Source organism: Rhodamnia argentea, chromosome 2, assembly GCF_020921035.1.
Source record: "Rhodamnia argentea isolate NSW1041297 chromosome 2, ASM2092103v1, whole genome shotgun sequence".
Classification (NCBI taxonomy): domain Eukaryota; kingdom Viridiplantae; phylum Streptophyta; class Magnoliopsida; order Myrtales; family Myrtaceae; genus Rhodamnia; species Rhodamnia argentea.
The window spans coordinates 23,273,167-23,300,580 of NC_063151.1; the positions used below are offsets into that span (position 1 = coordinate 23,273,167).

Consider the following 27,414-nt stretch of genomic DNA (forward strand, 5'->3'; position numbering starts at 1 on the left):
TTTAAATAATTTTTACTTATCTATATTTAAATAAAAAGGAAAAATGAAGTGAAGAGGAAGAGGAAGATGAAGAAAAGCGTATCTAAGTCACGTCATAGGAAGTCCAAGGGACGGATTGAAGTGTTTGAGTGTCACGAAGAGGGGCATCATCGGAGAGATTGTCCCAAGTTAAGAAACAACGTGATGTGATAAGAGTGTAATAGAGATAGAGCCACCCAAATTGTGGCGAACATTTATGAGAGAGCACTAGTGATGCAAAGGCTGTCTTGTTTCTAATAGTGGCGACTCAAATTATGTTAATTAAGTTCGTTTGGGAGATGAATGGGTGCTAGATTCGCGGTGTTCTTGTCATATGATGCCTCATAGGAACCGGTTTACTACTTACCAGACCGCAAATGGTGGTAGAGTTTCGTTGGGGAATAACGCATCCTGTAAGGTTGTGGGGATAGGGAGGGTTCGGATTCGGATGCACGATGGCGTGGTGCGCACATTGAGACGTGTGAGGCATGTACCGGAGCTCAAGAAGAACCTTGTTTCTCCGGGGACACTCGATGATATTAGGTGTAAGTGCAACGCTGAAGGTGGAGCGCTCAAGATCTCTCGAGGTGCTATGATAGTGATGAAAGGGAAGAAAGTGAGTTCTCTCTATCATCTACTGGGTGAGACCGTGACAGGAGCCGCTGCGGTTTCATCGGGTGAGTCAGATTCTGATTTAACTCGTTTATGGCATATGCGTCTAGGGCACATGAGTGAGGCGGGTATGACGATGCTGAGTGATAGAGGGTTGTTAAAGGGTCGGAAGACAAGTAAATTAGACTTATGTGAGCATTGCATCTTTGGGAAGCGGCGCAGGATTAAGTTTGCTATAGGTATTCATTCGACCAAGCAACCGGTAGAATATATTCATTCGGATGTACGTGGCCCGTCTCTAATTCCTTTGAAAGGAGGTGCTCGTTATATGCTGACATTTATCGATGACTATTCTAGGAAGGTATGGTTATACTTTCTAAAGCATAAATCTGATGTGTTTGATCGGTTCAAGAAATTTAAGGCATTGATTGAGAAGCGATCGGATAAACGGATCAAGTGCCCGAGAACCGATAACGGCATGGAATTACGTGGTAAAGATTTTACGGAGTTCTGCGAGAGAGAAGGGATTGTGAGACACCTCACGGTACACGGGACACCACAGCATAATGGCGTGGCGTAACGGAAGAACAGAACTTTACTTGAGCGGGCTCGGAGCATGCTTTTGCATGCTAGAATAGGCAAGGAATTTTGGGCCGAAGCAGTAAACATGGCATGTTACTCGATTAATCGATCTCCATCATCCGCTATCGAGCGGAAGACTTGAGAGAAAGTATGGTCGGGGAAACCCGTTGATTACTCCGGATTACGAATATTCTGATGTCCTACGTATGCTCATGCAAGTGATGGTAAGCTTGAGCCGAGGTCGAAGAAGTGCATATTTCTGGGTTATGCAGATGGGGTGAAAGGTTACCGGCTATGGTGCACCGATCCCAGATCACCCGATTTTCTAATCGGCAGAGATGTGATCTTCGACGAGACCGCAATGCTTCAACAGAGGAGTTCGGAGACACAACCAGCAGAGCAGCAGGATCATGGTGTTAGTAGTGAGGTGGAGCTTCAGGTGGAGACTCCGGAGACCTCGGAGGTAACTGATGTTCGGGCTCGAGATGAGGTCGCAGTTCTCGAAGTCGGTGATAGTGAACAACCAAGACGGCCGCAGCATAGTATAGCCGCAGACAGACAAAGAAGGCAAATTAAACCATCGGTACGTTATGGTTATACATATATTGCATATGCTTTGACTGTAGGTGACGAGGTGGAGACAGATGAGCCTTCGTCTTACTGCGAGGCGATAGCTAGTTCCGAGTCATCGCGGTGGCTAGGGGTTATGAGTGAAGAGATGGAATCACTCCATCGAAATCAGACATGGGAGCTAGTTAAAGTACCTAAAGAGCCAAAAAATTGTCGAAAGTAAATGGGTCTACAAACGTAAAGAGGGCATTCCTAGTGTCGAGACAACGAGATACAAAGCGAGGCTTGTTGCTAAGGGGTATACCCAATGGGAGGGCATTGACTACAATGAGGTGTTTTCTCCTGTGGTAAGGCATACTTCTATTCGTGTTTTACTTGCCTTGGTTGCTGTACGGGATCTCGAGTTGGAGCGACTTGATGTGAAAATGGCGTTTCTTCATGGTGAGTTGGAGGAACAAATTTACATGAGGCGACCAGAGGGATTTGTTATTCCGAGTATGGAAGACCATGTTTGCTTGTTAAAGAAATCATTATATGGGCTGAAACAATCTCCTCGACGGTGGTACAAGCGGTTTGACGCTTTCATGGCTAGTCGGGACTATTTAAAGAGTCAAATGGATAGCTATGTTTATTTTCGGAGATTGGAGGATGGGTCTTTGATATATTTGCTATTATATGTTGATGATGTGTTGATAGCAGCGAAAAATATGTCTGATATTGATGTGCTCAAGAGGCAGTTAAGTGCTGAGTTTGAGATGAAAGATTTAGGCACTGCGAAGAAAATATTGGGTATGGAGATTTTGCGTGACAGGATTGCAGGATTATTAAGTCTATCTCAAAAGAAATATATTGAGAAATTATCACACGTTTTAATATGCAATCAACAAAGTCTGTGAGTACACCATTAGCGAAACACTTTAAACTTTCGGTTAAGTTATCGCCGCAGCGAGAGGAGGAGGAGGAGCATATGTCCCGTGTTCCTTATTCTAGTGTCGTGGGTAGTATTATGTATGCTATGGTATGCACTAGGCCCGATATTTCACAAGCTGTCGGTGTAGTTAGTCGTTATATGAAGCATCCAGGTAAAACTCATTGGGAAGCTGTGAAATGGATCCTCGGATATTTGAAGGGGACAGTAGACGTTGGTATAGTATACCGGAGGGACAGTGATGGCAGTGAGACCATTGGTTTTGTGGATTCTAATCATGCGGGTGACTTGGATGAGTGCGGGTCTTTAGCCGGGTACATATTTACGCTTGTAGGTGGTGCGGTTAGTTGGAAGGCGTCCTTACGGGATCACGTGGCCTTGTCATCGAGCGAGGCGGAGTACATGGCACTAACTTTTGTAGCGGAAGAGGCGATATGGTTGCAAGGTTTGCTCATGGACTTTGGGTTAGAACAGAAAAGTGTTGATATACACTGTGGTAACCAAGGTGCGATTTATCCGGCATATAATCCAGTTTATCACTAGCGGACGAAACATATCAATATAAGATACCACTTCATTCGAGATGTCTTAGCGAAGGGTAAAGTTATTGTGAAAAAGATAGCGACATCGGAGAACCCCGCGGACATGATGACTAAGCATGTTCCTTTAGCGAAGCTCAAGCTTTGCTTGAGCATTATTGGCGTTTGCAGAGAGTAAGCGCCCGTGGGGGCAATGGGAGAGCAGCATGGATAATGATCATTATGAGTTGGCTTCAAACTTCGAGCCAAGGTGGAGAATTGTTAAATATGTCTCGAGTTTTTTTTTTAACCGTTTATGGAGCCGATCCAAATCTACTAAGGAATAAATCCGAGAATTCCAATTGGGATTAGGATTCTTTTTGAAAGGATATATATTACATGTGGGGATTTGTTTACGTTGAAAAAAAAAAGATTCACGTGGACCTTTGTTTTGGCTTATCTTAGATTGGTCGGTCAACAAAATAAGGAAGAAAAGAAATCTTTGACTCCTTGAGGCCTAGCGAACAGTGTATAGATAAAAAGGGAATTTTTCCCTTTGCTTTTCGATCGAATAGAAGCCACGTTCGGGGACTCCACAGTAAAAGACGACGAAGAAAGAGAAAAGAGAACACGGTGATTTCTTTTCTCCGGTCGCATGCGGAGGAGTTCTAAACAGTAGATTTGCTTCATGAGTTTTATTATATCCAATTAAGTTTTTTATTTGTGAACACTTTGGGTTTGGGTATAATTTAGGTGCGGGAAATACGAGCGTATTGAGCGATTGTAATTCCGATTCTCCGATTATAGTGGATTGTTCTTGCTGGCTCTCCCGTAGATGTAGGTATCGATATTCGGACTGAACCACGTAATCTCCGGTGTCCTTTATTGTTCATCGTTATTTATTTGGGGCTTTTCGCATTGATTTATTTGCAAGATCTGGGTTAGTTTCCGCGCGTTATATTTCAACAAGAACGGACAAGAAAGCCCAAGGACAACGGAAATATTGCCTCGGTTTTGCCATCCAAACGTTCCAATGCTGCATGTCTCGTTGTAATAGAGATCGGTTAGAGCGACCAAGTCACCCATCCTATTGAACATCCGGGCAATCGCCTTGTCATCGCCCATGTAGTTCCTAATAATCCCTTCGCGGCGGAGCACCTTGACGTCCTTTGAAGAGCTTATGAGGCAATCCATGAACGATATGTACTATGTTACGTAGCCGATGTCTCCGCTTTGACGATGCTGCTCATACACAATCAGATTCCGGAATTGCAACTCGGACGGCGACCGGAGGCGGATGGTGGTGGTGGGCAAGCGGCGGCGATGGTCGGCGGGCGGCGGTGGGGGGATGGCGGCGGCGGTGTTGGTGGGTGGTTGGCGGAGGGCAGGGGGCGGCAATGGTTGGTGGGCGGCGGGCGGGGGTGGGTGGTTGTGGTTGGCGGTTCATGACCCAACCTAAGTGCAACAATGAGATAACTTTTAATGGGTCGAAAATGAGTTCTATGTGTAACCCATTTTTGACCCGTCAGATTTAACTTCAATTTTTTGAATCAATCTAAAAGCTAACAACCCATGTAGAACCTATTTATATTAAATATGGGTCAAAAATGGGTCATGGACCTATATTGACACTTCTTACATATCGGTACCCCTTTCTGATCTTTTGAAATTGTTGTTATTTATAGGATAGGTTTCCCTCCCTAGCGACAAAATTCCAACGAAATGTGCAACCGTGTACAACACATGACTTCAATTATTGAAGGAAAAATGACACAAACGAATTCTCAATTTTAGATCAATGTGCTCCCGAACATATAATTTGTTCAATATAATCCATGAATTGTAACTCAATGTGCAGTGTCGTCGCTGAACTTTCAATTTATTTAATGCGGTCTTAAGACTTTTAGTACATGCTCAATCTAGTCCCAAAACTATAAGAAAATGTTCAATACTACACTAAACATTTTCTAATAATTATGGGACCAAATTGAATATGTTGTAAAAGTTTAGGGACCATATTGAACAAATTAAAAGTTCAAGGACCACATTGCCCATTGGGCTAAAATTCATGGACCACATTGATTGTTAAAGATAATTAAGGATTCTCTAGGATAATTTCTTATTTAGAGATATTTTTGTTGGTTTTTCGTATCTCTCAAAATTGCATGTATATCTTTGATTGTGTGTATCTTGATTGATATATGTTGCCTTAGATAGTGATATATTATTAAGCCTATAAATAGGCTGATGTAATGTTCATTATGATAAATTGAATTACACCGAGAATTCCCCATTTCTTCTTCCGCATTATTGTTTTCAACTTTGAACAAATTGAAAGTTCATGGACACATTACATATTAAGCCAAATCAAAATTTAGAAATCATTTGTGTCATTATCTTATTATCTAATGCCAACCTAAAGAACCCTTTGTTTTTGCCCTTCATTATTGTTTCTTCCTTTTTGGTCAAACACTGGTTAGCTTTCAATCCGTTCTCCATCATGGATGAACAAATGTGAGTATTATCATTTAGTATCTAAGGACATTTTTTAGGCCGGATAGAGCAAGTGTTAAGAGTCTCCCAATATATCCATGAACACGTTTTGACCAGCAAAGGTCACTTTCTATCACGTGCTGATGGAGCAATAATACTCTACACCGCCGGGTATTGAGCCAGCTATGAGGATTCAACGCACAATCAAATCAAAGTAAAACGTAAAGCGAGAAAGAAAAATCGAGACACGCGATTTTATCATGTTTCACATTTAAATTAGGATTACGTCTAGCAAAGGATTCCACTATAATTAGTACCTCGCACCTCTTGTTACATCACTCAATTACAAGCGAAAAAGAGTATATATAGTAGTAGCTATTCATAATGCCGTGCCCAAACTACTAATGAAAAATTATGGGTTTAAATCGGAAAAGCCCTATGGTGTCCAGGGGAGTATAAACCACACCCCAACACCAACCACCCTAATAACAACGAGCCACACTATCCAATGCCAATCCCACCACCCATGCTCTTGACCTCACTCCTTATACGAGCCTCTACGATAGAGATTTGCCATAGCTACTTGCCGCGATCTAGCCCCAAGCCAGCACAATCTCTGTCCCCGACCTCAAATCTTACGGTTGGTAGCGGTCATGACACCCTTCGGAGCAGTGTAGGCGGCATGCATGGTTAAGAGGCTTTGTTGGTCCTATGGGTGTGAACTTGTTGAGCGAGTGTTAATAGATAGAGGATGATGGTCAGGCTCAAAAAGAAGGGGAAAAAAAGAGCTAGTTCACATTTTCTTTTATTTTAAAATTTCAATTAATGCCGACGACAATCATGCACCACGAATGTCTGCATTCCCAAAGGCACACCTCTCTTTGAAGAAGATTCGCGGCATGTTAAGCCTTGATAAGGTTACTCGCTTTGCATCGAATAAAACAAGTGCTGCGTCCAATATGAAAATTGTGATTGATAATAAAAGATCGATTTTCTTCTTGAGACCTAATTCGATTTTCATAGATTTCTTTAGTTGTTATTTTCTCATGATGTTTTGTCATAGCATCAATAACTGTCTTTGGTTCAAGCATACGGCCTGGCAAATAGACAATGACTCGTTTTCCTTTGTCGAGATACAATACACGCATGAAAGAGTGCCCGATTTCCCCTCTTTTGCAATCAATTTTAAAAAATTGATCCTTGTTTACCAACTATGCTGAATCTAGTTGGACGAAAATAAAGATTTGATTTTTTTTCCTTTTTGGGCGAGGATAAATTTGGGAAAGAAAGTGACAATTTGCAAATCATGGTTGGGCGGCATGTGCAACTTGAAATGAAATAGAAAACGTGAGAATGATAATTATAGGCTGGTTTTTGCAAGCATAATAATTTTGGATGATTGTGATAAAATCAATATATTGTGAACCACAAATTCTTAAAATACTGGATCCGACAATAATTTTTAATTATTTGTTATAGTTTTTTTGCTCAAAACAGATTGTTAGTCTTACAATCGCCCAAAAACTATTACATAATCAATTTTCTTACAGGTTTTGAAAAAAAGGTATTTAGTATAATGAGTGGGGTCGAGAGTGGTATTTGCAGTTTTCCTTTTTTTTTTTCGTTTTCTTTTTGGTTGATTTTGCTTCGAGAAAGAAGAGAAAAATATGCATGATTCGGCCGCCAGCCCAGAAGAAAATTCAGAACATGAGAAACGACCGAGTCAATTGTTTCTTTACTAAAACTTGTGCAAGAACATTCGGGCTTTAGCCCTCCAAATTTCAGGGTATCCTTGATTTTTTCAGCACATAGAGTTCTATTTATCCAATCAAGTCGCTTCACAGCTGTTGCATTTCTACATGATCAATGCTCGATGTTTGCATTGATATGTCGTAAGATCCCATGTCCATACATGGCGGCATGTAGGCAGGTGGTGGTCGGAGACTCGTCTCTAAAGTCCCTCCATCCTTCACTATGAAGGCCATGTCCATCCCCCAGCTCATGTGTCGGTCCAAATGACAATGCCAAAACCACACGCCTGTCCACATCAAAACCACAAGATTAACGTTAAATGATGCGGTTCCGGACCAATGCTTCTAACAGATGATGCCTGCTGAGAGATAAAAGATATACGCACCGGGATTATTAGCAGTAAATCTTATTGCTAGCCAACCGTTTTTAGGGACCCCGAACGTGTTCACGTGGGGTGGGTCGACCAAGTTGTATGTCCTGGGATCCATCTTGCTGTCAAAGTTCCCGTGACCGGTTCCGACGACGTAGAAGTTGTGACCGTGAACGTGCATGGGATGGTTCATGGAGCTTTTCAACACGTTTGTACCTTGGAAAACAATTTCCACCGTCTCATTGTAATTCAGCACTTTTACTTTCGTTCCTTGGTACGTCATATCAACACTATCCGGCAAATCATCTCCCGTGAAATTATACATGGAAGGAGGCCAATCCGGGAAATCCGCTGTATAACTTCCACTAAGATTTCTGCCCAAGAAAATGAAACCCATTAATGAGAATTCCATGCACATTCACTTATTATGTATCGAGAGTTTGATCCATGGAGAGATCGAGATCGGAGAAAGGAGGGGACGATGTTACCTATAGTAGGCCGATAGCACATCCAGGGATGGGTTGACCCAACTTACGTTATTCAAGCTTGAGCCAAGTTTGTTGCCACTCACCGAAGTGCAAGAGCTATTGGGACAATAAATCTCACCCATGGAGACGGTAATGAACATCTTCGTACTTACATCTCCTGGAACATCAACCGGATGATCCTCACTTGCCAAGCTTCTCAGCTGATTTGTAAATCTCAATGCGGCTCCAAAGTCCAAATAGAGAGGGAGTGTAGCGTTTGGAAAGACCGGTGGTGACGGCAAGCTATAGTTCCCTCTATATTGCAAGATGGCCGATCCGATGCTATGGTCGAATCCGGTGACTTCGGCGTCTTCGCTAGAGTATTGCCTCGTGGCAATGTAGTACCTTCCGAGAGGTTGGTTAGCTGTGAGCAGCACGTCCATGGTCTGTCCTGGACTTATCATGATGCAAGTCGTGACGATCGGCTTTACGTATCCTCCGTCCATCCCGACAACCGTCAGGTTATGGTCGGCGATGGCGAAGAAGAGCTCAGCATTCACGACCGCGTTGACTATTCGAAGGAGATACGTCTTCCCATAATCAACGTACCCAGCAATGCGTTGTTTCGCACTAAGAATTTCGATGAACCTTTATGAAGGTAATGTCCTCGCATTATTCCTTGCCATGCCAAAAAAGTAAATTTATGTTGTCAACTCCGTGTCAAAAACAAGGTTATACATCTATTGTGCACACATAACGATTGGAGAACAACATTAACCTTAATTTTATCAGTTGCACGAGACTTGTACACTCACAGAGAAAAGATGGTTTACTCTATTAGCAAAAGAGGGCCTACATAATTGATTCATTATGTGACACATTCTTATCGAGTGCTTGATATTCAATTTGGGCACCCACTTTTAAATTGATTTCATAAATTGATATTCATGTCTCTGAAGTTACTCTTTTTTATAATAGCATGTGTGTTGGGCTAAGAGAGGGTGTGTGCGTGTTAAATGGGCTAGACCCATGAGTTGTAACTTAAGCCCATGGTGTTATAGTGTGTCTGTTTCTAAGGTATCTTCTTGCTCGTCTTAAAATGTCGTATTGCAAAATTTGGAGAAGACGAAAGAGAGGAGATAAAAGAGGGCTTAGTGTTTCTTGTACCTCCAAGGTTGCATTCAAATCGAAGACAAAACAGTTGGCTGTATTCTTTCTTCTGTAAGGTTGTGTCAAGCTTGAATTATGTTGTCTTTGCTCCTAGAGAGGGGAAAAGCACCAAGAAAGTCTTAAATCTATTATAGTGGTTCCATTTCAGTCCTAAATATTTCAGTTGACCTAATTTTTTTTTTTTTTTTGTTTTACATTTTTGCCAATCATTCTATTTGAGCAATTTTTGACTAGCAACCGTTGACATAGACGTCAACCATCCTACATGACACAATTGACGCTAACGTGAATAAATATTACAATTTTCAATATATTTTTTGAATTTTAAATAATTTCTTGAATTCTTAATGCTTTTTATTTTATTTTATTTTTTTAACAACTTCGGCTAGCGAGGGCTAGCGACCCTCTCTTGGTTTGGGCGAGGGCATCAAGCCCTTGTCCATATCCGGTTGAAGATAGATACCCTCGTTGGCGACAGGCGAAGGCCTTCGGGCCCTCACCAAGATTCAGGTGACGATGTCGGGCCCTTGCCCGGATCCATGTGGGGGCCACGATGCCCTTGCTGGCCATAGGTAAGGGGCTTGCGGTGCTCGCCTGTTGCCAAGCCCCTCGCCTTTTGCCGACAAGGCATAATAGCCCTCGCCGGCCAAACAACGAGGGTGTCCGCCCTCTCCCAAACCAGGCGAGGTCAATGGCCATTGCATGTGGTCGGCCATGATCAGCGAACGACCTTGCTGGCCCACAATGGAAAAAATAAGGAAAGAAAATAAAAAAGAAAAGAAGAAAAAGAAAAATTTATAAAAAAAATTCAAAAAAAGGAATTTAAAAACTACCCACTTTAGCCCCGCCATGTTACATAAAATGGCCGGTGTCCATGTTAACAATTTCTGGCCAAAATTGGTTGAATGGACTAAATCAGCACAAATGAAAAAAAAAATTAGGACTAAATTGATCTAATTGAAAGGTTTAGGATTGACTTAGTACCAAAGCAATAGGTTTAGGATTTTTATGGTACCTTTCCCACTGGAGAGTGATAGCACATGCTTTGTAATTTGGAGTTTAGGGTGTAGTTCTTGTAGAAGGGGAAGATTGAGTCTTTGTAGTTCTCGGCTTAATTTAGACCCGTTATACTCTGAATTCAAATTGGTAAGCAGATTCCGTCGCCCCATAGTTTTTTCCCTTCTTGTAGAAAGGCTTTCCACATAAATCTTTGTATTGCCATGTTCTTTGAATCCTCTCTTATTTCTTCTGTTGTGTTATTGTGGTTGTTCAATGTTGCCTTGGTTGATTGGCTTCGTATCTCACCTATGTGTGGAAGGTTCTTCGCTTCCTAACAGTCTTGTGTCAAACTAACTGGAAATACCACTTTTTTTTCCACTATAGGTAACCCAATCAAAAATCAACTTGGAATGCACTAAAACTAAGATTAACTCAAGAGACATTATTAAAAAAAAATCTTGTCAAGAGATAAAATAAAATAAAGTAAACTTTCTAATTTTCAATGTACCCTTTTTTTTACTGTTACGCGTGATAAATTATTTGAAAACTCACTATACTTTCTGGTAAATATTTATTTAACGGGCAATCTAAAGAAAACTTGTTAAGGTTGGTGGAAGTACCTTGAGAGCAATTGCAGAAATCCCCAAGCTCGCCATTTATGGTGTAACCATCTGAATGTGGCAAATCTTTTCCTTCTATCATTGCCTCGTCCACCAATTCCTTCAAGTCCCCCATGTACCAAGCAGCTATTCATTTGGCCAAGTGATAATGATAGATTAACCATAGCCGAAATCATACTTTTTAAGATAACTATAGTTTGTATGTGGAATCGTACAGTAATTAAATATTGAATCATGCATTCATCTATCACAAAATCTCGTATCGTATCGGAGCGGGTGACCCCGAGTTCAAACATTTTTCAGGCCCCTGATTGCCTCTCAAAAATATGTAATTTGACGCTTTAGGCTTAGGCAAAAGTCTAATTTACGCGCGAAAGGAAAGGATAGAACAATAGTATACTATACTGCGCATTATTTTACAACAATTAATAGTGGTCTCACGAAATCTCAACCAATCAAGGCTAACCAACTTAAACATTACAGAATTATTTTGAAAATTCGAAGCAAAATCTTCCGATGTGGACAGACAGGTGAACCTTAGCTTGTGCAATTTCGTGGCTAGGAGTCGTTAGGAGAAGAAACGTCAAAATCTTCTGCACCAAATTCAACATACTTAACTCACCAAATCTGCATTCTTGACCAGACCCAAAAAAAAAAAAAAAAATTCTGCCTTCTTGACATTTCTAAAGTCCCAAAGAGCCTCACATCAGTTACCTTAGTGGGAGCAAGGTACCCAAAACGCAAAAAGTTGTTCTAATTGTCAGCAACTATAGAACAATAGAAAAATTGTTCTAATTGTCAGCAACTATAGCACAATAGAAAAATGACGAGAAGTCTGTAGTTGCTAATTCATGTTAGTGTTATCTCCAGAATGTTCTTTGTAATATAGTTGCACGCGGTTGCTGATTTTATGCATGACATAGTTATTTTTCTTTTCTTTCCATAACTAGAGCATATAGGAGATTGACTCACATACCGATCATGATAACCTTGTCATCGTCAGGCTCTGAGAAGGGATATGATTTTCCCGATTCAGGTGAGATAACAATAGCACCATGAACCGTAGCTCGAGTCCAACTGCTGTGAGCATGCCACCAGAGAGTTCCTTCCTCATCGGAGAATATTACTTCGTACGTGAAATTTGTTCCGGGCATTATCGCGCATTGGGTGATGAACTCCGGTCCATCCGACCATGGGTTCCTCGGCTGCTTTACCCCATGCCTGCATCAAAACATGGCTATTAAACAAAATGACGAGATGTCTCAAACTATGCACACTGTGTAGTCCGGGGACAATTTCCATCGAATTGATACTCCATCAACCTGTCAAATGAGCATTTTTAGCAATACATTCATCATATTTGCCCAACTTTCGACAGACCAAATGACGAACAGCATGAGATTTTGTTGCTTGGTGTTGTCTTGATAGTCGAGGAAATAATTGGATGCCCTAGTAGGTGCAATCTTTGTTGAATTAAATCAATAAATCTCGGATGTAATTTGCAGAGACCCCCGATAATCGGATGATGTACACGTGCTTAAAGCGTAGAATGACAAGTGCCGGTGGAAGTTCGATACCTCGTATTGGAAGTTTGAAAGGGTAATTCCACTTTCGTGTCACTTAGGCTCTGTTTCGCGAAGAATTAATAATTTAGAAATTTAAAAAAAATGATTATTTATATCAGTTACACGGATAAGTGAACGAATGAAAGATATTTTCATCATCTACGAAAATAGTTAGACATAAATTGTTGTTGATAATGAAGATATTTTTTTCATTAGCAAATTATTTTAAGCGGTATAAGCTATCAATACTAAGAAAATATTTCTCAAATTATTCAATTTTCGCAAATAAATGGAGCGTTAAAAGATATCTTGTTAGACCGAATTTCAATCAAAATCTTAAATTAATGGGCGCGGGTCAATTACTAAGCTTCATTTGTTCTTTTTTTTTTTTAATTTTCAAAACTTCCTACATAAATTCCTAGATTGGATTTTGGAACTAGGGGTTAACATGGTTCTAGGATAGAACCCGAACTTGGAAGTGGACCAATGAGGAAACTGTCTGGTTTCGGGTTTCATAGTCTGCGGGGTAAGTCACAAGTTCTAAAAATTGGGGACCTGTTTCGGTGGGAAGGTTCTAGGATTATGTTAGGATAAACTTAGAATTGTGTCAAGTTTTTTTGTACTTTTCTTGGTATATGTCTTCACGTGATACTGCGGTATTTTTTGAAGTCCGATGATGAGTGTGTAATCTGGAATCACTAATCTGAGTTTTCATTCTCGTGGTCATTAAAACCGATGATTCACCGCAATTATTCAATTAAGAATACAGGTAGAACTTTTGACAGCGTCTATTCCAAATTCTATATATGCATGATAGTTTTCAGATTCCAACAAAATGAGAAAAATGCTATTTGAAACTGCGTGGTTCCTTTCAAATATATAGCTCCACCACCCAAATGAAGTCTACCCTAATTAAGTTGACCATCGGGTGGTGTTACTACTCTTGGATTTGGCAACTAACCTTTTATTAACAGAATTTCTTAGCAGATGGAAGACTTTGTGTTTCACCCACCTGGGAAACCAATCTTTCAAATCGAATAAAATCTAAGTTGCCTGACTCTTTTCCCTTATTACAGTCAGAATAATGCAATTGCACCACCAAACAATTTGACAATTGAAGGAAATGAATTCCTATTCTAAACGATAAACGTGCGGAAAATCATACCGTAATATACCCAAGATTCACTTTTTTGTATCATCGATCAGAGTACGATCACACGAGGGAGCGTACCGCTATGCACAGATTAAAGCCTCTGACGAATAGCCTTACGAGAATCAGTCGTCCGAACGAGCGTGAGAGAAGTTCGAGGGAGGTACTGTCTTTAAGAGAGTTTTTGGAGGGAGAACGTTCTTTTTTCACATTTAAAACCGACGTTCATCGGAAGACGTGACATCAACCCCTTTGAAAAAAACAAAAACTGCTAAGGCAATGATCTCCGGTGGATAAGGCGTGGTTGTCTACATAGGCGAACCATTATAGCTACCGTGCAACCCAACAACAGTGAAATGCAAAGGTGTACAAATCCTTAGGGTCAAGACAGCCTTCGCCCACCTATTTATCTGATCTGACCAACGATGGATCCAAGTGACAGCAGTATAGCGGACTAAAAAGTGCAGACATGATACGGCTATACTTGGACTTCCACGTAGAGAAAATTAAAAGAGAAACAAAGCTAATCACTATGAAACTATCACCAAAGTACTGGATTATAAAAGGAGCAAGGCAAAGGAAGAATGATTTACCAGTGAAGCGTGACCCCGTAATCTCCGCGGTTATTAACGTTCACGTACACCGTGTCCCCTTTGTGCACTTTAATCGTCGGCCCTGGGAAGCTGTCGTTCACCGTCATGATGCTCTTCGTCTCGCACAGCTTAGTCACTTTCGTCTCCTTCAACTGCACACCACCGAAGAGAAAAAAAAATGGCGAAAAGGGAACCAAAAAAAGAAGGTAAACGACTCAGTCCGAAGCACATTCTCGCGCATGAAACGGCGGCAACAATCTGAGCAATCGGGATTGAAAACTCACGATGAAGTCGTAGAAGTGGACATCGGCTCGAGCCATCCAAAACAACTGGGCAATGAGGAGAGTTGAAAATAAGAAGGCCCGTGTCTCATGAGTGCTTATCAAGACCATTTCCGATGCGCGCAACGGCAACCGCGAACGGCGGACTCTTTTCTAGATTTTCAACGTGGAGAGAGATTTTGGACCATCGTGTCTATCATTCATAAGGAACCAGATGGTCGTCCCCTAAAGCTGAAAGCCGCGATGACAGACATGTCTTTTTCATCTTCCGGTCAACTTTTCAGACCGAAACTGTTCTAACCGAAGGAACTGACTGTGTGCGTGCTTTTTCATTACATCATAAAAAAGTCTAAAAAAGGAGGAGTAACGAGGAAGTGTCAAAACCTAAGGTACGCAGAGATACTGTCGCCTTCTTATTCATCCCGCAATCCAAATGTGGAACCTGTTCATCTGGTCTCACTTGAAAGCTGTCGCTGCAAACTGTGTTAGAATAACATCAGAGGAACCAGTGTTTGCTCCCTGAGATTAGTCCAGACGCTTAAGAAACCATCTCTTACTTCTTCAATTCTTTAAGAAACTACAGTAAACGATTGGGAGGTGAGCCCATAAACATTATTATATGGGTCAATGTGTGCATGTTTTTCCAGAGTCACATGTGTCCAATGGGCGTGCGCTGCTGGATATTGGACATTGGGTCGGCATTCTTTCTTAAATTTTTCGAACTGGCAAACAGACTAAAATAAAAGTGCGGGACAGATTCACGAGAAGAGAACGTGATGGCACAACTTTTTAGTAAAGAAGAAAGGCTACTAGTCATTGTCGGTATGTTTTACTTTTTGGTGATTGTAATTTCCCATTCCAGTACGATTCCTCTAGCTGTGTGACTAGAGATGAACTATTATGTGTCCTGCCCTTCTTGATGATTAGTGAATGAAAATTTGAGCAGCTTTGTGGTTTTTGCTTGCACTGAGTTGTCCACGTAAAAAATTGTGATGTTATTTTTCTGCCTTGTCTTTAATATTGAACTCTATATTTACTGGTTGTGGTTGATATTATTACTGAAATATTTTCGCGGGTTGATGCTGAGGCTGATATGATTTTAGTTTGTTAAGTTTTGGGGAAGACATTTATTCTGCAGATTGGAGTTTCTATTGAATTGTTGTTGCTTCTCCCCAATAAAGTGGTATCGGAGCTCGCGCTATAGAGGGAACCAGTGGTACCATGTTTAAGTTAAATTCCTCGTATTATTTTATTTGGAAGCCTCAAATGGAAGACATATTTTTGTACTATGAAGATTTGTATGATCGCATCAATGGGGATGGGGCTAAAGGAGACGAGGAAGACGAAGAATGGAGAGCCACTGAATCTAAAAACAATTGGCTTTAGTCGGCAATGGATTAATAATGGCCTTTATGATCACGTTGCTCAAGAGAAAAAATGCCAAAACATTGTGGAAGAAATTGCAAGATCTACATGAGGGGAGATCCAGCACAAACTAAAGTATTCTTAGTTAAAGACTTGTAAATTTGATGTATAAAGAAGTGAACAATACTTCTGAACACTTGAATGAATTTTAAGATGTCATAAATCATTTGACAAATCTAGAAGTCGACCTTGATGATGAATTGCATGCATATATTTTATTTGGTACTTTCCCGGCAGTTGGGATACATTGGTTGTGGCATCAAACAACAGTCCTTACATTGTGCTTTCTATGATTATAATTAAAGAAGAGGTTGTTCATTATAGAAACTAGGAGAAAATTCATGAATTATGTTTCTCAATCAAAATCTCTTGTCATGAAAAACAGGGGGAGAAACTCTTGTCATGGAAAACAGGGTAAGAAATCAATTAGGAAATTTCCAAAATTATGATGAAAGAGGTAAGCTAAGAGAATGTTCTAAATGAGGCCGATGAGGAATGTGAAATGCTATAATGATAAGGGTGAGCATGGTTCTAGGGCGGAACCAAAAATCGAAAATCCGAACAGGTGAAAACAAGGTAGGTTCCCAGATTTTATGGTATGCACAGTAGATTTCAGGTTCTAAAATTTGAGAAATTGATTCTGACGGGCAAATTCCAAGTTCTAAGCCTATAACCTGGAATTTGGAATAAGTCTATGTGTTTTTCTTGTTCTACGTTTTTGAGCGATCATGTGGTATTTCATGTCGTTAATAAGAGTGTATTATGAAACCATTAATATAAACTTCCATTCCAACGATATTCTTGACCGAGATTTTTACTCTGTTCAAGTTTCATGTTCTTCGTGTGTCTAAATATGAATTATAATTAGTGGATTGTAGGAGCAAATATTGGTTATTAGAGGTGATAATTCATTGCAATCGTTCAATTATTAATACATATGGAACCTAGGTAAACCCTAGAACCAGTGTTAGGGTAAGTTCCATGTTCCGGAGTATGCGAGGTAGATTTCAAATTTCAAAAAAATGAAATACATTGTTCGACGGGTAGGTTCCAAATTTCAACTGGAACCGCTCACCCATATACAATGGTGACAAGATGGAACATTATTCTAAACAGGTTAGCAAAGAGAGATAAATTTCAAGATAGACTGAAAGAAGAGAAACAAGATACAACCACAACTACATCGGACGGGGATATTCTATTGACTTATGACAAATGCATGCATGCATATGCCAAGATTCTTGGTTGGCTTGTTGACTTCACAACCTTAGTTCAAGTCACCTCACGGCGTGACAACGACACATCCCGTGGCAACAGTGATTTCGGTTGTGCTAGGGTGAGCAATAATGGCGTTTATTAGATTACTGTCATGGAAGATGTTCATTTAGAAACTGATATTAGATGGAATTTGCTATTGAAAATAATGAGACATGATCCGGACATTAGTCTTCATCTGATCTCCATAAGTGCTTTAGATGATATTGGCTAGTGCAATTCTTTTTGTGATGGCAAATGAAATTGACTAAAGGTTCAATGGTGGTGGCTAAGGGCAAAAAGACTTGCACTATCCGCACCACTAAGTCGATCAAGGTAGAGGTAAATGCGGTGGAACGAGAAAGGAGCGAATGCAACAAGAAGAAGAAAACAAAAATGACAGAGAGACCGTGCATTCAAAGGAGAAGAGGCAGATATGCCCCATATTCGATAGTGAAATTTTGTCGAAATTGACTGAAGTTTTAGCATGTTGTTTGTGAGATTGGTTTGTCTGTTAAAATCCTTCTCCAAATTGTCTATTGTGGTTAAATTTTTCTTACTTATTTGCATTAATTCACATTTATGGTGATGAGATGTGTTGAGCCTCTAACTGTGTATCTAAAGACGAACCATTGTATATCTTGCTATTCTTTCTGATTAAATGGAAGTTTTGAGTGGCCTTGTGATTCTTCCGGTATTGGGTTTTCCACGTAAAAATTGCAGGGGTTTTCAGCCCAATATTTCCTAGTTATGGTTGATATTGCTGGAATAAGGGGTGGTATTTGATCCTTCTCTCCTGAGCTATGGAATTTCGGAAGTCTTGAAAGCACCTCCACAGCGAGAAGAAACAGATAAGGGTACAAGGGATCTCCCTGTCTTACCACTTGCTTCCCAACAAAGGAATCCTTCCAAAGATCCAGTGATACTAATTGAGAATGGAGTAGCAATTCATGTTGAAATCCAGGAAACAAAACCATGGAGAACTCTGATTGCCTGCGAGATCTTGATTATAAATTCCCAACTAAGAGAACCGAAAGCTTTTCGAAGATCAGCTTCAATCATGCATCTTGAGGAAACCCCAGCCCTATGATGATTATGGACGAGTTCATAAGCCAAAAGAATATCACCACCAACATTTCTGCCCTCAATAAATGCAGATTGTGAGATCTCGCAAAACCTACTGTGCGGAATTTTGGTAATGCGCTTATAAGGTAAACTTTGCACCAGATATGGACCTAAACTCTGGGATGTGAGCAGGATTAGCTACATTAGGCACAAGAGAAGTGGCATTAGCATTAATTCTCATAAGCGACTTAGAAGAATTGAAGAAGAATGAAACAGCTTCACAATCACAGCCAAAGTTAATACATGCTGAAGTGAAGGAAAAGGCTGAAAAGTCCTGTGACCCTGGGGCATTTGCCCTGTTCTTAGACCCCAACACCTCCTCAGTCTCACCATAATTATCTGGCTTTGTCAGAAGAGCATGCATCCCAATAGAAGGTAGCAACTGCAATGTTCCCTAAGGGAAGTCAAATCAATACCATTATAGCCAGCATCAGGGGAATCAAGAAGGTCCTCATAATATAAAATAGCCTCAGCTGCAATGTTCCTCAATCTTAGAACCATCCTCTGAATGACTCTTAAAGTCTGCTTAGAGTTTCTAAGTTTCAGAGTTACATTGATACAACTTGGGGATCAAGACTTGGGGATGTCTTGATCCCCAAGTTGTATCAATGTAACTCTGGATTATTTCCAGAGGAAAGATTCCTCAACCTCCTGAAGTTTCCAGCATTTAGCTATAAGAATAAACTCACCTTCCAGACCTAGAGAGGATGTAGGAAAGAGTACCCTGCTGCAAAGAAGAAAAGCTCATTATCACCCTGCTGGGCTTGTTGAGAAATCTAATTTGAGCGTTCCTTTTTAAACTTCCCTAAAGCAACCTTCGCCTAAGCCAGTATGGAGTGAAAGATATACATAGAGGCACTCCCTATTCACCACTATGCCCAGCCTTCTTTACAACCTGCAAAAATAGAAAATGTTACCAAATCTTAAAGAAGTTGAATAAGTTCAAGCAATGACAACTCAGGCTCCACAAACCATACAAGTGCCATGCGACAGTCAAACATATCGGAGGGCACAAATTCTGCATAAGGGTACAAATGAACATCAAGCCAGGCACCATTTACCAGAACTCTATCTATCTTCATAGCAAAAGGACATCAAGCCTACAATTGGTCCAAGTAAAGAGCAACCAATCTAATTTATGTCAAACAAACCAGATTGAATCAATGTACTATCGAAGTCAACAATATCAGGTACATAAGCATCATCAAAATTGCTTGCTTCAGAAAAGAACATCTAATAGAATTGAAGAGCCCCCTAATAACACCAGGAGAAGTAACAGCAACGGCAAGACTAGAGAGAGCATGCTGATACGATTGTGATACGAAATAGTAGTCATCATACAGCAACCAAACCCTACCAAGATGATGATGAGACTATGAACCATCTATCAGTAATAGACGAAGCCTTCAATAGAAAGTTTAGCCGTGCTTTTGTATATATCCAATTTGGCCCTTACTTATTGGCCTGAGCTTTTGTATGAAAGCAGGTCAACTTAATACGTTGACGGGTTCGGACTTGTGCTCCCTAATCTCCCTGGAAGAAGGTATCGTGCTTTTACTGCACGGTACCAAACAATTAGTATCAAAGTCAATGGTTCATTGGTGTTCTACCCTTCATGTGCATTGTGTTCAACTGGTATCGGATATATCGATGCTCTACTCTCAAGGTGTACAAATGGCATTAGATGTATCGGTGCTCTACCCTAAATGTGTAATCTTGCTTGGTGAATATCTCAAGGAAGGAATGGAATAGTGACCAATGCGGTTAAAAAAGTTTTACATTTGAGAATTATGTGAAACAATTACGATATCCAAAGACTTGAGCTCTCTTTTGGCGATCTCCTCAAATGAAGGTATCGGGTTTCTAATGCGCTCTCTTGACACTTCCCTTTGTCTCAAGGGTTATTAAACTCCTAACATTCGAACATTTTTGTAGTAACATAATTAGAAGGTTTATTCTTTATGGGGAAGACATAATTAGAAACTGAATTGGCTTATCAACGAGAGAAAGCGTATCATCCAAATCATCATCATCCTCCACTAGAGAGAGAAACTTAGGGCCCGTATGGTAACCATTATGATTCAAAAAAGTAATTTTGAGTAAAATAACTTTTTTTTATTATGTTCCCTAGATTAATTTTAGAGAATCGGAGCACGTTTCGTAACTATCCAAAATTTCTATTCCCAAGAACAATTATTCTTCCCAATTTTTTTCATTTAATTCAAATAATTAAATAGTTACTTTGTAAAATTTCATCCTCGGTTTTGAATTAATCAAAGATTAATTCATATTGATTCTCTTATATAACATATTGTCTATTGAAATGTAAAAATAAATATCAAGAATCATCACGAGTCATTTTCGCAATTTATTGTGGGGTTTCATCGAACTATTTTGAACGAGCAGACAATCGATACGAGCGACATTCTCGTTTAGGCAAGGAAAATGCACTACACCGCCCTGCATTGGTCTGCGTTTTTTGTTCTAGAAAATCAAATCTCAATCCCAGTTCATCAAAAACTTAAGAACGAGAGCTTGCTAAGTATTCTCAATGGTTTTTTTTTTTATCTTTTTCTAAATTTTCTAAAACTAGACTAAGTCAAAAGTACATAAACCTAGGCAAATCACAACCAATGAAATTAAATGTGCAATCAAGGAATCATGGCATTGATAAATTGCATCATAAAATCCTAATGAAGCCCCAAGGACTTAGAGAAATTTGGTTTGAGATTCCAAAGATATTTATGATTTTTCTAAAAAAGAACAAAATCTATGAAATATAGGGAATCTAGGCCCAAATTTATGAAAATAAGATCAAACTAGTCTAATCTAAGCTTCTTCTATTTTCTGAATTTTTTTTTATTTTTTAGAATTTTTCCAAATTTTTTCTATTTTTTTATTTTATTATCTTATATATTTTTATTTGAAAATGAGAACTCGTTTTGTTTTAAGTTGAGGGAAAATTGATAAGATAACTAAAAATGATAAATGATATGTGGGACTTTATTCTGTTTTGTGATTCTCAAAAGTGATTATTTGTTCTAGAACCAACTTTTTTTTGTTCTTGTTTTTGTTTCAAAACTGTTTCTAAGAATAGAATCAGAAGCAAAATTATTTACGTCACCAAACAAAATTCCCATCTTTTTTGTTTCGAGGAACAGAATCTGAGAACTAAAAGAGTTTTCATATAGGCCCTTATAGTTATTATCATAATAGCATTTTTGCTAACACTTCTATTACTGAGAGTCCCAGCAATGACAGGAGAAGTATGAACGATTGGATTTCTCTTGGTAGTCTCAACTCTACCAAGAGGGACATCAGCATTTACAGTAGGACCCTTTACTTTCGGACTCCATTGCTTGATAACGAACCTCTTTCTGGCTGAAAATTCAGCAGCACCAGCCCAATCTTAGGACAAGAGGAACGCTTAAGCCCCATGTAGACACCTAATTATGCACTTTAGGGTCGATCCAAGTTGACTGGGATTATGATTAAATTATTTGTATCGTTGATTGATACAGCTGAATAGAACCTTTTCTCATGAGTCATGACCCCTGTTCAGGATTGCTTTCTTACAGACGACCCTGCTGACCGGGCATGCGTCTTACCATCGGATTATTGCCTGCTTGACTCGGCTGGCGTAATACTCGTGACCGAGCACGGTTCACGCAGCATGGTCCTTTGAATTGGGCCAACGGTCCGGGCTGTGACAAAATGTCAGTCTCAAATTTTTAATTCAGCATTTGTTTGATGTACAACGAGTTAACTTCACCGTGTCTGGAGATTATTGAAACTAAGAAGCTCATCGTCTAATATTGTACCAGTCACATTTTTTATTCAGCACCATAAGCTGAGTGGGGGCTATAATTTTCTTTCCTTCAAAAAACATCAAGAAAGGAGAAAGAATCGACAGGTACCCTGCACTAAAATGTGGTCTCTCTGTTTCGGAATGAAAGCTTCCCAGGACAACTACACCATGTAGTGAAAATTTCTTAAGCCTGCTGCCGGAGGTAAGAATGAAGGGCGCTCAATAGCGACGAGTCCGTCTCGCAAGGAGGCATGTACGACGGAGGCTTCCGGATGCTTGTCTCAGCCGTGGTCCCGTTCTGGACTATGAATACCGTGTCCATGCCCCACGTCATGTGCCGATCGAAATGACAGTGCATGTACCATACGCCTGCCAGAAACAAATTCGAGTAAGGAACAATTGATCCGTTCTTCTCTCTATTCTGATGTTTGTATGTTCAAATTCATTCGTGTGCAACATGGCATTTGCGTCGGCCAGTGAACTTACCGGGATTGTCTGCCCTGAATCTGATGACAGCCCACCCGTCCTTAGGCACTGGGACAGTGTTCGCTTCAGGCGGGTCGTACAGGTTGTAGGTTTCTGGATCGGTCTCATTGTCGAAATTGCCCCTGCCCAGTCCGACCACGTAGAACCGGAACCCGTGCAGGTGCATCGGGTGAGTCTCGCCGGAGTTCATCACGTTGGTCCCCTGGAAGATTATCTCGACCGTCTCGTTGTAGTTCAGTACCTTGACTCTCGTTCCTTGGTCCGATAAAGTCACGTTGTCCGTCAATAGGTCGTCGGACGTAAAGTTGAACAACGTAGGCGGCCGATCAGGGAAATCTGCCGCGTAATACCCGGCGACATTGCTGCAAGAAATCAAAGACAAGGAATTAAAGACGGTCAATTCTATATTATCTATATTAATTTGTGCAAATAGCAGGGGAAGAGAGTAGCAACATCAGAATTCTCAAGTTGTACCTGTAGTATGCTTGGAGCACATCCAAGTCAGGGTTTGCAAACGAAATGTTGTTCAACGCGGATGCAAGGCGATTTCCATCCGGTCCCTCACACGAGGCGTTCGGACATCGCATCATGCTGATTGAGACGGAGATGAACATCCTGGTCGTGATCTCGTCGTCCCTGGGCACGTCGATGGGGTGCTCCACCGAGTTCAAGCTTTTCAGTCGTTTGACGAAGGAAGTCGCGGGCTCCACATCCTCCCATCCAGGAAAATCGCTCGGATACGCCGGCAATCCGGTGTAAGAGTAGTTGCCATTGTACTGGAAGATCGCGCTGGCAATGCTGTGGTCGAAGTCGTCTGCTTGACCGTCGAAGAAAGGCGAGAGGAGGATGTAGTACTCACCGAGCGGCTGGTCGGCCGTGACCAAAACGTCCATCGCCTGACCGGGGGTTATCATGAGGCAACTTGTGACCAGGGGCTTGACGTAGGCTCCGTCCCATCCGACCACCGTCAGGGTGTGGTTCGCGATCGCGAAGTACATGTCGGTGTTCTGCACCGAGTTGACTAGACGGAGAAGATAGGTCTTGCCATAATCAACGGATATTCTATGCGTGCTGTCTGCAACAAATTAGAATCAATTCGAGACTTAGATTTGATGACAACGGCCTAATTCTAGAATCGATTTACACACTAAAAAATTTCCTCTCCTTTGACCAAATCAATGGCTAACTCATAAGTTTTACCTCTGGAACAATTATAAAAGTCACCAGGCTGGCCATTGATGCAGTAAGCACTTGATAATGTCGTCAATCCACCTTCGGACAGGGCCTCTCTCATTAACTCCATCACGTCCTCCTCGTACCAGGATGCTGCAAGCAGAATTTTACAATGCTAAGTGTTCCGCAAATACACAAGCACAACAAATGAGCATTATATGACTTCATTGTTTCGCTGTAGTAAACGGGGGACATACCAAAGACGAGGACTTTTTCGTCGTCGGGCTCGGGGAAAGGATAAGTCGTGCCGAGGGCGGGCTTTATGACGATCGCGCCGTGGACGGTGGCACGGGTCCAGTCGCTGTGCGCGTGCCACCAAAGGGTGCCCTCCTCCGAAGTGAACAGAACCTGGTAAGTGAAGTTGGTCCCCGGAGGAATCGGGCACTGCGTAACGTATTCGGGCCCGTCGAACCACGGGTTCCTCGGCTGTTTGATGCCGTGCCTGCGATTATTAAAAAGGCTATATGAGCTGACTCGCAAGTAATGACCATCGATTCTTGTATTTTGTTTTTTTTTTTTTTTTTGTGGTGAGCGTCGAAAGGTCTGACAGTTTTTTTTGTTTTTTTGGTCGAAAGACAGTCAGTTGACATGACAGGACATAAATTGGTTGGACCCCATTGTGTCTATTTGGCGTTTATCAGCGGCCGAAAGAAAATCCTACCTAACTTTTTTGAGCTGCTCTTCGTAAAGCCTCTTTCCCTCCTGTGCCCGCGCCCCACAGCCCAGTATCATAATAAATACCACCAAAATCTTCAACTATAATCATCGGGACACTACTATTCTGGATTTATTCCAGATTTTTTTCATGTCGCCGATGCCTCCAAACTTGTAACGGTATAACAAAAACATCATCGGCCTATCACTGAGAACTTTAAATTCTGTTCATTCGCTGTAACACCGATAGTTGAAACTTATATTTTGTGCCTCTGATAGCTCAACGGTATGACAAAAAAAAAAACCCGCCTCCATCTTCCATAAAAAAATCGTAAACTTTGCCTCTCATGACAAGAATATTTTTTTAAAATCCACTGAATTTAGGGTATTTGGTGGTAGACCGGATGGTATTTTTGTCGCACCGGCACAAATTTCAAAACTCGAAAAAGTTAGGGGTGTTGATGGCATTGCAGGCTTCGTTTAGGAGTTTCCGCGACACGCAACATTGTTTGGCTATCGGGTGTCGCAGTATGCGTGGTTTAGGGTGTCTTTTTTTTTTTTTTTTTGGTACTATTAACCCAAAGTAATAATACAAGTAGAAGAAAGATGACATGAAAAATGATGAGATGATCTTTTCGTGCGCTCGCTAACGTTCGAACACTGACATTCTCATGTTAGAATGTCATCCGCGTTATTTAGCAGATCAGAATTTACTAAATCACGCCTGCAACACATATCTAGCATTGCTCCAAAGAAAAACCAGAGCACAAGCTGCAGCACCATTTTGTTTGGCGTCTAATTGAATTATAGACGGCTCACTAGCTAAGACCAGCGCAGAAACTCCCTCCCCCACCAAACTTTCAACACATGTTTGCATTTGACTCGTGAAAACAGAACGATGCCTGAGGGCTTGGCTTACCAGTGAATGGTGACTCCGTAGTACCCTTCGTTGATGACGTTGACGTAGGCTGTGTCTCCTTTACGGACGTACAGCACCGGCCCCGGGAAGCTCTCGTTCACCGTCAACATGCTCTTCGTCGCGCACAGCCTCGTGAAGTTGGTCTCTCGCAGCTAAACCATTAAACAACCCCAGAAGACAGGAACGGAGCAAATGAACGACGATGACAATCGAAAGCGAGCTGAAAACGGACTAGAGAAAGATGAGAGAAACGCTAAAACTTACGACGAAAGTGTAGTAATGGTCCTCGCCCTGAGCCAGAGGGAGGAGAGACAACAATCCGCCCAGTAGAGCAAGAAGCCATCGGAGATCGCACAGAGAAGAACCCATTTTCGGCCGCTGTTCCTTCAACTGGTTTCGAATAATGCCATTGACAGAAGCGGCTCGCTCGCTCCTTTATAACTCAAAGTCTCTCTCTCTCGCTCTCTACTGATGCAGATATTTCCATGGCGAGGGCAATTTGAAGTATGGTTATAATAGCAGTGTTTGTTAGATAAGGGCAAAGGAGCTCACGTGGTCGTCTTCAGTGCTATGCATGGCACGGTTGAAGGGGCTCGAGACCTTTAGGTACAACTTCATGCGTGGCTTCGAAGAAAGTGAGCGAGGAATGTTGAACTCTTGGTGGCCCTTTTTTATTTTAATCTTTCGAATTCTGTGCCACATTTTCCAGGGTGAAAGTTCAATATTCAGAATTTGGTACTAATTGCACGTGACGCACAATATAATAGTGATAACAATAATATAAAAACCATTTCTATAACTGAGCAAGGCTAGTCCTCAGGTACATTCCAGGATCATATTCACACATTTTGGCCCGGGAACGCAAGATAAAATAACTAAAAATAGTGATAATGCATACCAATGGGTTTAGAAAATCGAGAAACAACGAATTTCAAAGGGATAATGACACAAATAGTCTATGAACTTTGGTCTAACATGCAATGTGATCCCCGAACTTTAAACTTGTTCAACGTGGTACATGAACTTTCTGTACATGTTCAATTTGTCAATGTGATCCCTCGATTGCATGAAAATATGCAATTTTATCCTTGGACCACATTGAACAAAATGAAATTTTATGGACTACATTGCACATTATACCAAAATTCAGAGACCACATTGAATAAATTTAGGGTCCGTATGGTAACACTCCGGAAACGCGTATGGTAAAAAATTGTTCCAAAAGTATTCCGAGAACACTTTTGAGAAACAAAAACACTTTTGGAGCAAAAATGAGAAACAACAAAAACTTATTTTTGGGTTTTGGAACACTTTCTAGAAATAACTTAAGGGCGAGCTTGTGCAAGTCACCACCGCTCACCATCATCGGCAAGGAGTTGAAGCGACTGCCACCGCCGGCGGTCGCCGCTTGCCGCCGCCGCCGCCGGCGGTTGTAGATCCTTCCGTTTGGTGAAAAAAATATTTTTTTTTTGTACTTGCCAAATACGTTTCTGTTCCCAAAAATCGTTGCCAGGGGCGGAAATAAAAAAAAGTGTTTCTATTCTAAAAGTTGTTTCGAGAATAGAAACGTTACCATACGCACCCTTAATGTTCATTGATCACATTGTACATTAAACCAAAGTTCATGGATCATTTGTGTCATTTATCCTATTTCAAAAGAGTGGCATATTTCAAATGGCAATGTTTATACTTCTGGAGAACCCTAAACACATAGGCTGCGTTTGGTCGTCCGTATAAAACTTAGGATATGATATGTTTTATCATACCCCGTATTTGGTAGATGTCCTGGATAGTATAATGTCGGATATAGAGGGGATATAAC

The 27,414-nt window shown here is 40.9% G+C and overlaps 2 protein-coding genes across 2 annotated transcripts; both read right to left on the reverse strand.

Annotated features, from left to right (window-relative positions):
* Positions 1-7,429: 7,429 nt before the first annotated feature.
* On the reverse strand, positions 7,430-14,799 carry LOC115755471 (laccase-14-like). Its single transcript, XM_048273925.1, has 8 exons — positions 14,692-14,799; positions 14,408-14,559; positions 12,076-12,320; positions 11,100-11,225; positions 9,336-9,350; positions 8,332-8,920; positions 7,859-8,217; positions 7,430-7,759 (listed from the first exon to the last, which is right to left on the reverse strand). Exons 1-8 carry the CDS (start codon positions 14,797-14,799, stop codon positions 7,560-7,562), a joined length of 1,794 nt encoding a protein of 597 aa, XP_048129882.1. The 3' UTR covers positions 7,430-7,559.
* Positions 14,800-22,328: 7,529 nt separating this feature from the next.
* LOC115755520 (putative laccase-9) lies at positions 22,329-26,073 on the reverse strand. The gene is made up of 7 exons (XM_030694960.2): positions 25,857-26,073; positions 25,593-25,744; positions 24,217-24,461; positions 23,987-24,112; positions 23,261-23,861; positions 22,787-23,148; positions 22,329-22,669 (listed from the first exon to the last, which is right to left on the reverse strand). The coding sequence occupies exons 1-7, from the start codon at positions 25,959-25,961 to the stop codon at positions 22,485-22,487; spliced, it is 1,776 nt and encodes a 591-aa protein (XP_030550820.1). The 5' UTR covers positions 25,962-26,073; the 3' UTR covers positions 22,329-22,484.
* Between the last annotated feature and the right edge of the window lie 1,341 nt (positions 26,074-27,414).

Coding starts and splice junctions, on each gene's coding strand:
- LOC115755471 (XM_048273925.1), bottom strand. CDS start 14,799: ATGGTCTTGATAAGCACTCATGAGACACGGGCCTTCTTATTTTCAACT. Junction 12,321..14,407: donor TACGGGGTCACGCTTCACTG/GTAAATCATTCT, acceptor GTTTTGATGCAG/GCATGGGGTAAAGCAGCCGA. Junction 7,760..7,858: donor ATTTACTGCTAATAATCCCG/GTGCGTATATCT, acceptor TGATGTGGACAG/GCGTGTGGTTTTGGCATTGT.
- LOC115755520 (XM_030694960.2), bottom strand. CDS start 25,961: ATGGGTTCTTCTCTGTGCGATCTCCGATGGCTTCTTGCTCTACTGGGC. Junction 24,462..25,592: donor TACGGAGTCACCATTCACTG/GTAAGCCAAGCC, acceptor TAATAATCGCAG/GCACGGCATCAAACAGCCGA. Junction 22,670..22,786: donor ATTCAGGGCAGACAATCCCG/GTAAGTTCACTG, acceptor TGTTTCTGGCAG/GCGTATGGTACATGCACTGT.